The 14,371-nt window shown below is 37.8% G+C and overlaps 1 protein-coding gene across 26 annotated transcripts in view; it reads left to right on the top strand.

Moving 5' to 3' along the window:
• PICALM (phosphatidylinositol binding clathrin assembly protein) overlaps positions 1-14,371 on the top strand; it is a 100,805-nt gene that overhangs the window by 63,255 nt on the left and 23,179 nt on the right. For 4 of the 26 annotated variants that reach the window (XM_025193622.1, XM_025193619.1, XM_025193620.1 and 1 more), the window contains 7 exons: positions 2,327-2,427; positions 2,545-2,589; positions 7,527-7,679; positions 9,175-9,258; positions 9,598-9,678; positions 13,060-13,086; positions 14,159-14,290. In XM_025193622.1, coding sequence (XP_025049407.1) covers positions 2,327-2,427; positions 2,545-2,589; positions 7,527-7,679; positions 9,175-9,258; positions 9,598-9,678; positions 13,060-13,086; positions 14,159-14,290 — 623 coding nt within the window. Of the gene's footprint in view, positions 1-2,326; positions 2,428-2,544; positions 2,590-7,526; positions 7,680-9,174; positions 9,259-9,597; positions 9,679-12,684; positions 12,793-13,059; positions 13,087-14,158; positions 14,291-14,371 lie in introns of all 26 variants that reach the window. The other 22 variants (XM_006037199.2, XM_006037198.2, XM_025193632.1 and 19 more) reach the window with 17 other exon arrangements.

Raw genomic sequence — 14,371 nt, 5'->3', positions numbered from 1 at the left:
GCTGTTTAGTTCTGAACTTACTTTACACAGAAAAATCAAATTAATTGTCATATTGTGTAGCACTAAAGTGGAAAGTAGGGAATAGTCTTCCAAAAGCATTTTCATTTTGGACTTGAATCCAATAAACTGTCCTTGTGGAGCTCGCATAGGAACTTGTACACTTCCTTTCCAGTATTTACTGACCTTCAAAAATGGTCTGCCTTGTGATGGACTTGTTTCCTAGTAGATAACAATTTATAGGATACTATTTATGGGACACCAACAATATAGTAAATGCATATATCAAACAGACAAGGTTCCTTGGGTGAATTTGATATCTTTTGTTAGACCAACCCAAATAGTTGGAGAATAGTTATTAAGCAAGCTTTCTGGTTTAAAAACCCTTCATCAGACTAAGGAAGTTTCAGCAGTTGGTGTGCGCGCTTCCTGGATGAAATGAAAAATCAAACAGTACATTTCAAGTTGCAGAAAACAACAGTTGAAGTCTGTCACTAACTGTAAGGGTTGTAGGTAGAAATGTAAATGTGTGGGACTTCTGTAGCTTGCTAAAGCCAAGGCATTTAGAATAACTAGATGTAGTTGTATTGTATGGATACCTAATATTTGCACACTTAGTCAGTTCTCGGAAACCCAGAAATTTCACAAAGCTATTCGAGTAGTCAGAAATGCTATGCTTGGAAGAGACTAATGCAGTTGAAAAGTTATAAATGATGTAATCTATTTTGGCTTGTATTTAATTTTTAAAATGTAGATAACAAAATGGTTCTGTAGTGTCTTTCCTTTCTCCATTGCAGAGGGAGAGCACACACGCATACACAGAAATAGCTCCCGAGTCAAATCTTGCTTGTTTTCTCATCTCTTCTCAGTTTTTTCTTTTCCTTTTGATGTTTTTCCTGGTCAACAGGGAGCAGTAGGCTGATTCTCTGGGTCAGTGCCAGTATACTGGTAGGCTGATGAGAGATCCCAAAAAAGTCTGTAATTGATAGCTCCGCTTAATGGCCAGAGATAAATCTGCACTCATACGCATGGATAGGTTAGTGGAGATCACTGGAAGCTGTGAATATTTCGGGGACTCTAAATTTAGCGTTTTGTTTGTAACCAGCACTATTCTTACCAAACTACAAAACCTGCTGATACACTACATTTCAGTATACATTAAAAATTACACAGGGAAGGACCTTTATAATCACTGTTACAGGACTGTTGTGGTAGACCAGTTCAATTCACAGGAAATTAATTTTTTTTGGTGTTAATACCATATGTATAGAGTTTTTTTAATCTGGAAAGTGAACCTTTTTTGCTTATAACTGGGTGAAAAAACCCCACAAATGTGTATGTAGCACAACGTAACTATTCGCATGTAACAAATTTAAGTGATTTTATTTGTTGTTCAAAGTTTCAAGTTACTCTGTTCCCCTGTATTCCTTGCAAACGTTTTAAAGGAATAAATAATATTTGTTAAGTAATTGCAAAACAAAATACACCCACATACCTCAGTGTGCCCTTCTGCGTCCCTCCAAGACTTTTTACTTTGTTTTGCAAAGGTCTAAATGTAAAATCTGTTTTGCTCTGTTGAAAGCATTTACTTGTCTTTTTAAATACAGTTTCTGTGAGTTCCTTCCCTCCATTTCTATCTAATATTGAGAGGCTTTCTTCTTCCCTCAGTGAGTTGCTGCTTGGCCTTCGTTTCTGTTTTTAATTAATAGTTTAGATTGCTTTTTAGACAGCAGCACTGCTGATGCTAGTATACTTCTGGGCAGAGTATTTACTGAAACTTTTTAAAGTTCCTTAATGAGTGCTAGATCCCTGATCCAGATTCTCAGCTGTGCCCCAGGAAGTTCAGGTCCCTGGTGGGAGTGGAATTCAGAGCCGTCTGTAGCTTTATAATCAAGGATGGGTTCTGTGCCAGCCTAGTTCCTGCCCACATTTTAGAACTGCCACAAGCAACCTGTAGTTAGTTAGGGTATTTTGGAAGCTGCAATCAATGATGTACAGGTGTACCATGTCTATAACTTGATATCGGGATCTGAAGAGGGTGGAAGAATAGTTGGTCAGACCCACCAGGTTCATCTGCTTTGGAGCGGCCCAAGGTGGGGGAGGGCAGGGGTGTCATGGCAGAGAGACTAGCTTAGTGTAGCATCCAGAGGCTATTTCCCACAGAATTTTAAAGTTTTAGTGAGCTTTTGTTCAAAACGTTTAATCATGTCCCTTACTGTTGAATGAATCTGTTTGTAGTAGTTGACAATATCTACAATAATGTTGCCTTTGCCTTTTGTATCAAACTATTTGATATAGTTCAAACAGTTGTCCTAATTTGTCTCTGTAGCACATCGAAGCTGCCAAATGATCTGCTTGATATGCAGCCAACTTTTCATCCACCTGTACATCCTATATCCACTACGCCACAAGTAGGAGGTACATGGGGAGGTAAGAATTCTAAATTGGCTCTAGATTCGAACTGTTGTGTAATTGCACTTCCAGGAGTGGCATACCCCACAGCCTAGTCTGATTTTTTTTTATTTTTTTTTCTCATTAATAAAATAGAGAAACTTGTTGGAATGCTTTTAAATCAACTCAGCAAGGAGAAATGTAAGTGGCATATGAAAGGGAAGGAAAAAGACAATGCAAGTAGAAATTAGAGTGCAGAACATAACAAGAGGATTTGGTTGGGTGATGGTTATAAAGGACTTTGAGATGAAAGAGCAGTGACTAAAGATTTCTTCCATCTCTTGGGGGAAACAGCTTTATGAAGACTTTCTTGGTGCCAGATATTCAAATTATAAGACGTATATTTTAAATTTAAGCACAAACTTTTAAAACTGGCATATTTGAAATAGTGTGAAGGATGCTGGTTAAAGCCTTTGGCAAAACCATTCCAAGAAAAGTTTGAGAATAGAAGGTGAAAGACGGTGAAAAGTAGACAGTATGGCCTATAACAGATGAAGAAAGCTATAAGAAAAGGAAGCGGAATTGGTGAAGATAAATAGCAAAGGAATAGCTATAAGCGGCAGAAAAGTTTGGTTGAATTTAATATTAAACTAAGCTTTGACTCGTTTCCAGAGTGTTCAGACTCCAGTTCTCCAGCTTGCTGAATACAGTTAAATGTGTGCATTTCTTTTCTTTACCAGCTGTTTAAGCTTTTTAAAATTTTGCTGATAATGAAAGATCTGGTAGGTGTGAAATGCATGTTCACTGACATCCACTAATAGAACTATAGTTAAGCAATTTAATATTAAACTAAGCTTTGACTCGTTTCCAGAGTGTTCAGACTCCAGTTCTCCAGCTTGCTGAATACAGTTAAATGTGTGCATTTCTTTTCTTTACCAGCTGTTTAAGCTTTTTAAAATTTTGCTGATAATGAAAGATCTGGTAGGTGTGAAATGCATGTTCACTGACATCCACTAATAGAACTATAGTTAAGCAATAAGGAAATCTTAAGTGTTTTTTTTTTTTTCTTCTTCGTGTAGATGCACAGGATTTAGTGAGCTAGTCAGTCAGCTAACTGTGACAACATGCACACTTCTTCCAAATGTTCTAAACAGCAAAAGGTCTATTAAACCTGCATATACTATCCGCATGTGAACCTTCAGGATAAAATTGCCTCTTGAACTGAAAGAATTTAGAGACTTAGGTTTCAGAACACGAGTTAAAATACCCTGTTTATGTGCTTTTGGATGACTGAAAACAGAAGTATTGTTTTGTGGGTTTCCTTTAATTGGATATGATTGCTGAACCTCTTACCTGATGTGTTGGTTTTTTTTGTGAGCTTTAGCGTTTTATAGCCAATTTTTTGTACTAGCAAAAGTAAACTTTTCATAAAATACAAAGTGCATTTCCTATTCCTATCAACATGTGTGCATGTTCTGTATAACTTTGACATGTCACACTTGCCTATGAGTGCCTTACGATTTCAAGTGATTTCCTGGAAATATTTACTATAGAACAGGCATGGGTTTTGGGAGGGTTTTTTTCACAAGGGCTTCTGAAAGTGTGTTAACTTGCTCAGTGCTTCACCAGCTTTTGATGTGGTAGGTTATAAAATGCAATTTTAAATTGCCTTTCATTTCTTTGTGTAAACTTTACTGAGCAAAGCGTCTTTCTTGGAAAGAACTGCTGTGGACGGCTTATCAGCCTGCACATGCAAAATCCTGTGAACAGAATATTTTAGGTTGGAAGAAGAAATGAGGAAAAACATACTGGTTCCTCTGCTTTGTTTCTCTAGATCATTCAGAGATCTTCTAATGATAGACTAGTCCATTTTTGGATACCCTGTGTAAAAGAGGCTTATTTGCTCACTATCTCTAGATTCAGCTTAGTTTTCTCTCTTTAAATTTAGTCATCGTGAAGTCCCTTCATAAATTGGCTTCATCTGTTTGCTTAGTGTCCTCCATCTTTCTAAGTATCATAGATTTTTCAATAACTGTAAAGGTTTCAGGTTTGGATGCCAAAGTTTTTTTTGGATCATGATTCTAAAATTCTTCATATTCATCTTGTATATTTGCATTACCTTTCATCCAAAGATGTAAGCGATATCACAAACATTAACTCTTACAGCACCCTTGTGAGGTAGGTAAGAAGTATTTTCCCCATTTTACAGATGGGAAAACTGAGCAGTAAAGTGACTTGCCTGAGGTCATACCGCAAGTCAGTGGCAGAGCCAAGAATGGAACCTGGACTATTTCCAGTCATGTGCTCTAACCACTGCACAGCATCCCTACCTTAGGTAAATTTCTGATGTAGTAATGTTTGTACTTGGTGTATATGGTAACTTAAAGGGTATGTATGGCAGTATAGGGGTAACTGACAGAGTAAACTTGGACTGAAGATGGGACTTACAAACTCCTAAATCAGTTAAGCTTTTAAGCCTTTACCAGAAAGTTCATCTAGAACATAACAGATGGATGTATTGGTACCAGGGCATGAATATTTTAAACACTACCTCTAGACATTTTGCTAGATTGCTTAAAGCAAAGGAGGCTAGATCTTAAATCAAAAGTGAGGACAGTGAATCACTTCAAAGCATGCACTAGCATACAATCCTTCTAGCAATGCAGTTTCTCTGGAAAGACCATCTGTCTGTCCTTGCAGTTGGAGCAGTATTAGTGCAGTTCCTTTATAAAGAGAGAAGTTGGGTTGAAAAACTAAAATATTGGTTTAAGTATTTTTTAACCTAGTAAGATGCCAAGCTTAGTCTTCACTCTCCATGCTCCTTTTGGGATGAAAGGGAGCTGTGAATGTTCCAGGGTAGAATTTGGCTTTAAGGACCAGTTGTTGCAGTTGTGAAGGGGATTCTTCTTTGATGGTTCTAAAATGAATTGGCTGCAGCTGAAATAAATTAGCTGAATTAGATGGATAAAGTGCAGCTAATTCACTTGCAAGTTTTTGGAAGTTGCTTTTATTAGAAACAGCACAATAAAGTAATGTAGGGTGGCACCGTGAAGACTAACTCATTCAGAGGCATAAGCTTTTGTAGGCAACAGCCTACTTAGATGCTTCTGGTGAAGTACTGTCACTTATGAAAGTGTATGCCTCTGAATAAGTTACTCTAACATGCCAGCCTGTTATACCTTCTGCTTGACTTCAGACTTACATGGCTAACTAAGACAGCAAGTCAGTCAAACATTTGAACAAACCAGTAATGCTTCAACTGGGATTAGCAAGTGGGCTGGAGTGGGTAGAATCTAAACTGAAAAAATATATTTAGATAGGAGTATTTTAAAAGAGCAGCCAAGAGGGGTATGAAGGACTTCACTGGTATCTTGACAGTGATGCCCATAATTTGTGGGATAACATTAATGCAGTCTGAAAGCATTCTGGGAACAGATGGTATTAAGTGTTAATTATCCTTCTTGGTCCATTTTTATAGAGTAATAGAAACTGGTGTGGATCATAACTTCAAAGCAATACAAAACTAATCAACACTTCCTTCAGTGCAGTTTTAGGTCTTTTATCTAAATTAAACAGCATGTACACAGCTCAAATATCAACAATTATTTGAATAGCCATAAAGGACTCCCCCTTGCTATGTTAGATTGGGGCATATTATTTTCCAAATTAATTTATACATATTAGAAGTCTAAATGCAAAAGTGCATATAAACATTTCCATGAACTTGGAGTTAATCATAGGCTGTCCTAAATGTACCTATTTTTCTGTTAATTACAAGGGAAGGAAATGCAGACAGAAGATGACTACCACAAGAATTGAGGAAGGGCAAGATGGCAATAGAAAATCTAGTTTACACTATTTTCATTGTATGCCAGAGCACAAATTTTCCTGATGTAACACCCATCACAGACAAGAACTGCAAAAAGTTTGCATAGGAATTAATTGCAGTGTATAGAATACACTAGTATTTGAGACTGTAGTGTTATCACAAAATGTAGGTAAAGCTTAAGAACACAAGATTCCTATTACCCTTTCAAAATAAGCTTATGGCACTATTTAATAGTGTTTATCCTGTATTAAAAGCCATGTCAAACATCTTAAGCTATTTCTACTCATTCTAGGAATTGAGCCATACCTAACCTGGGAGAAAAGCATGCCTGCTTTTTTGTGTAATAATTTTAAATTTGAATCCAAATTCTGTGTGGCTTCTAAATGCCTGAAAAGAATATAGGCATGAAATTCCACATAGCTCAGGGCTAACATGAGAGGGAAAGCTAATGCCTTAATCTCAAGTAGTATTGGCAGAAAACTGTGAATTTAGAGGTCAAATTCATGCTCAGTACTTGATTTTTTTGTAAATTTAATTTAATTTTCTCATACTTTTGGTTTTGGATTTGATTTGCAATCCCCATAGAAGAAATCAGCCTGCATGTCCTTCAGCAAGACTTGTGAAAGCCCCAGAATTTGGGCAGGAAAGGGAGGGGGGGGGCACAGACCATACACACTCTTACAGCTTTCATTCAGGTACTCATTTATATCTACATTGCTTAAAATAGTAACCAGAAAGTCTAGGCACTAGGACAATACAAACAGTAATATAGGACAACTTCCACTGATTTGGATTTGTATAATAGTATCAAGGAATATAATTCAAGAGCAGGGTGCTCTATGCTCTTTTTGACAGCTCATGATTCACACATCAGACATGATGATACAGATGAGCAAAGCAAATATTGATCATGTTTAAAAGGGGTGGATAATGAAGTGGCCTCTTCTTAATAAAGTACTTTGGGATCTGTGGATGAAAATAACCACATTATCCATGTACTTGCTTATTGCTTTAAACATTTAAAAAAAGAAGTTACATTTTCCTGTTCGTAAAAGGAATTTTTCCCAAGATTACAAATAGCTTGTCAAGCCTGAGTTCATGGGCTTGGGCTCCCTGGGTTATTGGCTCAGATGTGTTTCCAGAACTTTTTGTTCAGAACTGTACTTCCTGTGCCCTATTTGACTCTTCCATATCTTTTAATTCTTGTAATTAAATAATGTGAACTCTTTACCTCTCCTGTTTTTCAACTCACTTATTACTAAATCAGTTACACTTTCTTATTTCTCTATTGCTTTCTGGGATTGCACAGATCCTTTCTCTGCTACTGTTGATGCTGTTGATGATGCCATTCCCAGCCTAAATCCTTTCCTCACAAAAACTAACGATGCTATTCATCTCTCTGTTGTATCTTCTGACGTACCTACTTTCACGACTAGGACACCCACACATGAAATGTTTGTTGGTAAAGTACCTTTTAACTAACTAGCTCTCTAATTCAGTTTATGAAATATCTTAAAATCTGTACAAAAGTTGTGTGATTTTTATTTTTTATTCCTTCCCTCTCCCTGGAAAAAGACTTTTTTATGTGACTTGATACTTTATTTGGCAATTTGATTACATTTGCCCAGTTTATAATAGATAATGCATTGAAGTGGCATGGTGGTTAACTTTTCGATGTTTTTTACAATTGTAGACAGAAGTATGTGTTCAAATGTGCTTGTGCTTATTTCAGGCTTCATTACCCTTGGTCTGAACCAAAAGGCTGAGAAACATATTTCATAAAGTTCCTAGGGGGAATAAGGATGAGGAATAGATGAAAACATTGCTTTTCTTTCATTATTTTGTGCTAGGAAGACTGTTTAATCTGAATAATCGTGGGGGCTTGTGGCCTCTACTTAAGAATCCATTGTTGTAAACAATATTCGTGTTAGTGGAGCTGACCAGAAGCTACATGTATTGTGGTGATGAAAAACTCTTCTTCACTAACACACAGCTCTTGGGCATTTTTTATAATGGTCGACTTGAGACCATTATAAAGAAATAGCAGTCTCTGGAAACATTATGACTGTTGTAGTAAATCCTAAGTATACAGTAATTGGATTAATTCTCAATGTGAAGAATTAATAGCATTTTTCACTGTAAAATAAATTAGTTACACTTCGTTTTGTGGGTTTTTTTGTCTTTTTCCCTTGGAAAGTCTGGCTAGACTGGCAGACCCATACTTGTGCAGTCTAAGCTTACTGGAAGCTAATTTTGGGCAGGAAAAGTCTGATAAATTATGAGCCTTAGGCTAGGTTGGTCTCATTGTGCTTCACTACTCTCTGAACGTGGTGGCACCTCAGGTTGAGAACCACTGTTGGTGCTGCCTCCACTTACGTCTGTGCTCCTCAACTCAGACAGCCTGAGAAGCAAAAATGCGGCCATGTTTAAAACTGGTTTTTGCTTCCCTGCTAATTTAAGAGTTAGCCGTAAGTGAGACACCTCCACCCATCAGCAGCAGAGGGTACATGGGGAACCTTCAAGATGAAAAGAGCCACAGTGCAGCCCACTTCCACCGTGAATCCAGTAGGGCCCTACAGATAGCATAGCCAGGTTAAAAAAGGGACCGGACAAATTCATGGATGACCTATTGAACAGAATGGTTGGAAACTAATAGATGGTGGGTGCCAGGAAGGGTATTGAATCTAGAGATGCAGGTTAAGTGCCCTCCCTGTAAAGCATCCACTTCTGCCACTGGCTAAGATGGGGTATTGGGTTAGATGGACTATTGGTGTGACCCAGTATGGCACTTAAGTTCTTTTATTAGCCACTGGGCTAGATCATGTATACTTAAAACAAAATTATAATTCTTTAGAAATGATGTTTAAAAATGTTAGCATTATCTCACTTGTGGTAACGTAAGTGAGCAACTGTGACTATGGAATGTGGATTTAAAATAACTCTTTCTGGTTCTTTAGGTCATTTCAGTCCATTTACTGAACCAAATCCATTTGTGGCAGCAAATAATGAATCCACTCTTGGCCTGTATCATTATACTTCAGGTACAAGGAAAAATGCCTCTAGCTTTGCACTCATTAGTATCTTCCAAGAGTGTAAAATGTGGCATTTGGTTGGGGGTGTTTTAACTTTCTTTTATAGTTGTAATTTTGCAAGTCTTTCCCTTATGTTATGTTACCTAGAACATAAGTATCCCTTTTGAATGTGTTTGATGTACTAGGCTGACTCTTCTGGTTCCATTGTATGGTTACAGCATACATAAATTCATTCTTAATTTCAGTTCAGAGTATTTGGTGTAGGAAATAAATAGCATATGCTGGTCCTTTCTGTAACATTCCTTCTCCTTTCTCTGCTCTTTCTGCTTTTGTGACATGCCTTATCAGATTGTGTTTGTGGTCCTCAAGCTTATCCTAATGCTTCTAATTTCTGCAATGAGCCCTCTGCTGTAGCTGGTCTGTTTGGAGGTAGGTAATGTGATATAGGGTCTTGCCAAAGAAGCATCATGTTATGTGCCTAGCATTAGTAGGCTCGTCATTTGGATAGAACTGCATTGTTCATGTATGTTGGCTAAAAAATTTGGATTCATACATCGCTGCTTAAGGTAGATGCATCGTTGCAGATAGATTAGTTATTTTAGATTAGACCTTGTTGTTTTTAATTTGTATTTAAATTAATGCTCAAAATAACCATTAATTTATAACACAGTATTCAAGGGCACTTTTCTAATGCACATGCCACTGCAACCTGCTACACTAAATGGTTTCCTGTGAAAAGCAGCTGCAACACTGCTCTGCACGTGTCTGTTAATATGTTTTCTTAACCTATACCCAGACTCTGAGATGAGGAAGGTATTCCAAAGAGGCCCCCTCCACCTGTTCCTGGTGTTCTCCATTGCTTTCGTTCTTTGTTGTAGGGTCTGTGATAGGTGAATGTACTGGACATCTCTTGTATGAAATTCCTGATTTTACTAATTAGGGTTGTTGGTTGTAGCTGTATGGGTCTAAGGACATAGGCAGACAAGGTTCTTTGGGATATGATATCTTTTACTAGACCAACTAAAGGTTTTGCTTTCCCAGGTAGAATAAAAACCTGCATTTTGTGTGTTGGCTTCTCTTCTACCCAGGAAAGCGCAAGCGCGCGCGCACACACACACACACACACACACACACCCCAACAGACTCTGTGCCTGAAGAAGGGCGTTTGTGCCCAAAAGCTTGCAAAGAACAATTTTTCCAACTATTTAATTGGTCTAATGAAAGATATCACATCTACCCAAAGGACCATGTCTGGTTACTAATTAGTTAGTTGTCTTTACAACAGTGTAATGTGTTTGGATTTGTGCAACTCCTGAAATGGGCTTTGTCCTATAGATTGTACCCAATCATTGGTGACGGCCCCTACTGTATCTGGTGCCGATGGTCTAACTCTTAACACAATGTTGCTCAACCTTTTGGCCCCACAGTCTGGATCTCTCACAAGGTTGGCATGTGGAATTGGGCCCCTATGCGCTGCCCTGGTATGACTAGGCCCTGCACACCCAATACAGCACACAAGGCCATGCTTTCCAGCCTGCTGGGCTCCCCTGGGTTGTGAAAATTGGCGGTGGGGGGACCAGCAACTAACTATGACACTGGGGAGCCCAGCAGGCCAGATGATATGGCTCTATGGCCACAAGGCAGGGGTTGAGCACCCCTGGTCTAACAGACTATTGCTCTCAAGTTATCGGTAAATATTCTATATTTAGTTGGAGAATTACTGCTTGAAACATTAAAATGCTGCATTTTGGTGAAATAAGGATTCGTAAAATGAGAAACTAACCTTTGGGTCCACTGAATCAAAATGGTTGTGAATAGATGTCAAAATTTAAAGATCAGTTGCAGAGTAGAAGTTTAATACAGTATCCAGAAAATGCATGCAGAATCATTGATTCTTAGACTTCTGTTTTTTCTAATTTTCCCGATATAATAATTGTATGCTAAACATTGATTTTAATACCCAAAGTTGTTTGTGGGAGCGTTTTTTCTTCCGCCTTAGTGACATTTTTCAGACCTATTTCTGTGGGAGAGTAGTTCACTGGATCGGTAACAAGAACTCAAGAGTAAAATTCTAGTCTCCCTCCCCAACCATAGACTGTCGCAAAGAAATTGAGTCTTAAAGCAGCTGAAAAAGTTAAAATATGAGACCAGGTGACTATTGCAGAAATTAGTTCATGTTCTAAAAAGAAAATAATACTTCTTAAAGATGAGTTTTCTACTCTTATACTAGAATGCTTTTTTATAGCTAAGTAATATACTCTTTTCCTAAAAGTAGTGCTGTCCACATTGGTATAAAAAGCAGCGTTGCTAATGTTAGTGGTCAAGAGAACCTGTTTAATTACATTACAATTTTATGGTGCCTTTCACATAAAAGAATTAGTACTTCAGTTACCCACATAAAATGACAACAGTTGCAGTCTAGACATTCTTCATATAAAACTCAGTTCAATGTTATGTTCTTTTACATAATGTATTGAATTGGGTCATAACTTTTAAATGGTTATATAGCAGTTAACAGTACATTAAGCCTTCAAAACATTGTGCTAACATTATGTAATGCCTACAAGATCCGGTACATGAGCAGCATCTTTTTCTTGTTTGTTTTTGGGGGGGGGGGGGTGTTTTTGTGGGAGTTTTGCTTGTTTTTTACATTTGAGCATAAAACAAGAAGTTGTGTAGCCTGACAAAGCAATGTAATAAAACTGGCTCTAGCTCCTAGTCTCTCCCCTTCTTAATCGCTGGGTTTATTACTTCCTACAGGGGCTATTCAAAACTAACTGAACAGACATCAAACTTGATCATAACTGTCTATTTTCAGCAGTGGTTGCCTTGCATTCATGCGTTTAGTAAGACATCCTGTCATGGTGTGGTTTATTACAATGAAGGTTTCATAGATTTTCACCTGTAAACTGATAAATGGTGTAGGGAGCTTACAGACAAACGGTTCAAAGCATTGTTTTGAAGAAGAGTCTTTGCCAGCCCTTTCCCTTATAGCTTGGAGGGCTGGGTGGCTACTGTGTTGCCTTCATACTATTGTGAGCAAGTGTTGGGAGACAGAGCTGCACATAACTACCCTCATTCCCACCAAATTGAGTTTGAATCTGAAGATGTAGGACTTGATGTTGCTGACCTTGCCTCTAGGGATCTTTTGGATCCATAGACTTTGGGGACATGGCCTGCCCTTTCTGTAGGAGAAAACTGAAGAAAAAATATTTGGGGGTGAAAATCACTCCTGCGGTCCTTCCCTGTGTTTCTTTCTACTTCAGAGTGTAACCTGGGTTTTCATGAGTTGCTTTGTTATTCTGTTGTTCAGGCAACTAGAGGTTGTACAGTAGCTTTTAAATATGCACTTTGGCATACCTCTGTCTTCCATAGGAAAGAGTATGGAGTAATTGCTATAATATGCTGTTTTGTTCTTTTGTTTTTTTTGTTTAGGGTTCACTCCATCTCCTGTTGCTCAGCCACAGCCATCAGCTGGCCTTAATGTTGACTTTGAGTCTGTATTTGGAAACAAATCTTCTAATGTTATAGTAGATTCTGGTGGTAAGAGGCTTTCATTAATATTAATGCAAGCAACAAACGTGCTTTAATCAAATGACACCTATGGAAAGTAGGCTTTGCTAATGCAAACAAGTACAGACTATGACCTTATTCCAGCTGGTGAAAGCAGACTGAGTTTAAACTTAATAGCAGCATCCTTCACTTAATTTGTTGGGGGGATTTTTTTGCATTTTTGTAAATTAAAAGGCATCTCCCTCTTAAAGTGTTTGTATACAGATTTGTTCTAAAACAGTCATTTCCTTCATTTAGACCTTGATCCTGCAAATGCATATGCATGTAAGTAATTTCACTCAGTGAGATGGATAGGCTTGTTTATGTTGTTAGTTCCACTGAACTCAAATGATCAGAATGCTGTATGGTGATTTGCTTTAATATGCTATGAAAGAAAGCTGGTTTCCACCCCCCACCCCCCGGCGTTGTGCTCTTAAAATTAAAAGGCAGTTTTATAAACTAACAAAACCTTAAGTAAATTAAAAGGCAGTTTTATAAACTAACAAAAGCTTAAAATTACTATTCTGCCCTTTTTAATTTTTATTTTTTGTGTTTTAATAGTCTGCCTTTTTCATGTCAGGACTTGTTTTAAGATCAGGATAGCAAATTTGTTAATGCCAGCACGCACTCATTTTAACAAGAAATAGAATTATTTTTTAGTACCTTCTGGGCACATCTACACATGTGCTTCCAATGCGCAGTAGCCGATTCTACTGTGCATTAAAGCCTTATATCAAAAAGTGCTAACACTAATGTGCAGTGGAATTAGTCTATTGTGCATTAAGTGTCACTAAAGGTGTTCACTTTTGCTATGTGCATTAGAGCAGCCTAATGTGCCTTTGTGTGCTGCCTCATAAGAGGCACAATAGCAAAACCTCATTAATGGATGTGTAGATGTACTCTCCTTTGGTTCTTTTAAGCACCCAAGAATAAAACCTTTTCTCCATGAGAGATTTTATGCATTTGACTTGTGCCCTTTCTTAAAAAGGAAGTTCTATGAAAATGAGAGGTAGAGCTTTAATCTCCTAAACTAGACCTTTTCCTGCAGACCTTCCACATCTGGAATTTGCATTGCAATATGGCTGAGTTTCATGCTAGTCAGGCTTGCAGGATTAGTCCTTAAAGCAGCTGAATTTTAGCTGCAAAGATGACCCCTATTTGAGGTTGAAGGTTGAAATAGCTTCATTTGCAGCTTCTCTGTAGCGTAGTTCTGCTTGTAGTTCTGCTATGCTTGATCAGTCTGTCTACTTACATTGTATTGGACCTCCCTTACCTTCTCCCTTTAATGTAAATGTGACTTTATATTCAATGGAAGTCTCAAATAATATTAATTGTACTTTGTGCTTGTTGTTTTAAGGCTTTGATGAATTAGGCGGACTCCTAAAACCAACAGTGGCCTCTCAAAACCAGTGTCTTCCAGTTGCCAAAGTACCACCTAACAAGTTGGTGTCAGATGACCTGGATTCATCTTTAGCCAACCTTGTAGGCAGTACGTATTGGAGATCTAATTTTTTTTTTTAAGAATGAAAACAGATTAAGGTATTTAATAATGGTCTTTTCTTTCTGTGAC

The sequence above is a fragment of the Alligator sinensis genome, unplaced genomic scaffold (genome assembly GCF_000455745.1).
Source record: "Alligator sinensis unplaced genomic scaffold, ASM45574v1 scaffold523_1, whole genome shotgun sequence".
Classification (NCBI taxonomy): Eukaryota; Metazoa; Chordata; order Crocodylia; family Alligatoridae; genus Alligator; species Alligator sinensis.
The sequence above is the reverse complement of the archived record's forward strand: the minus strand, read 5'-3'. Positions and strand labels throughout refer to the sequence as shown.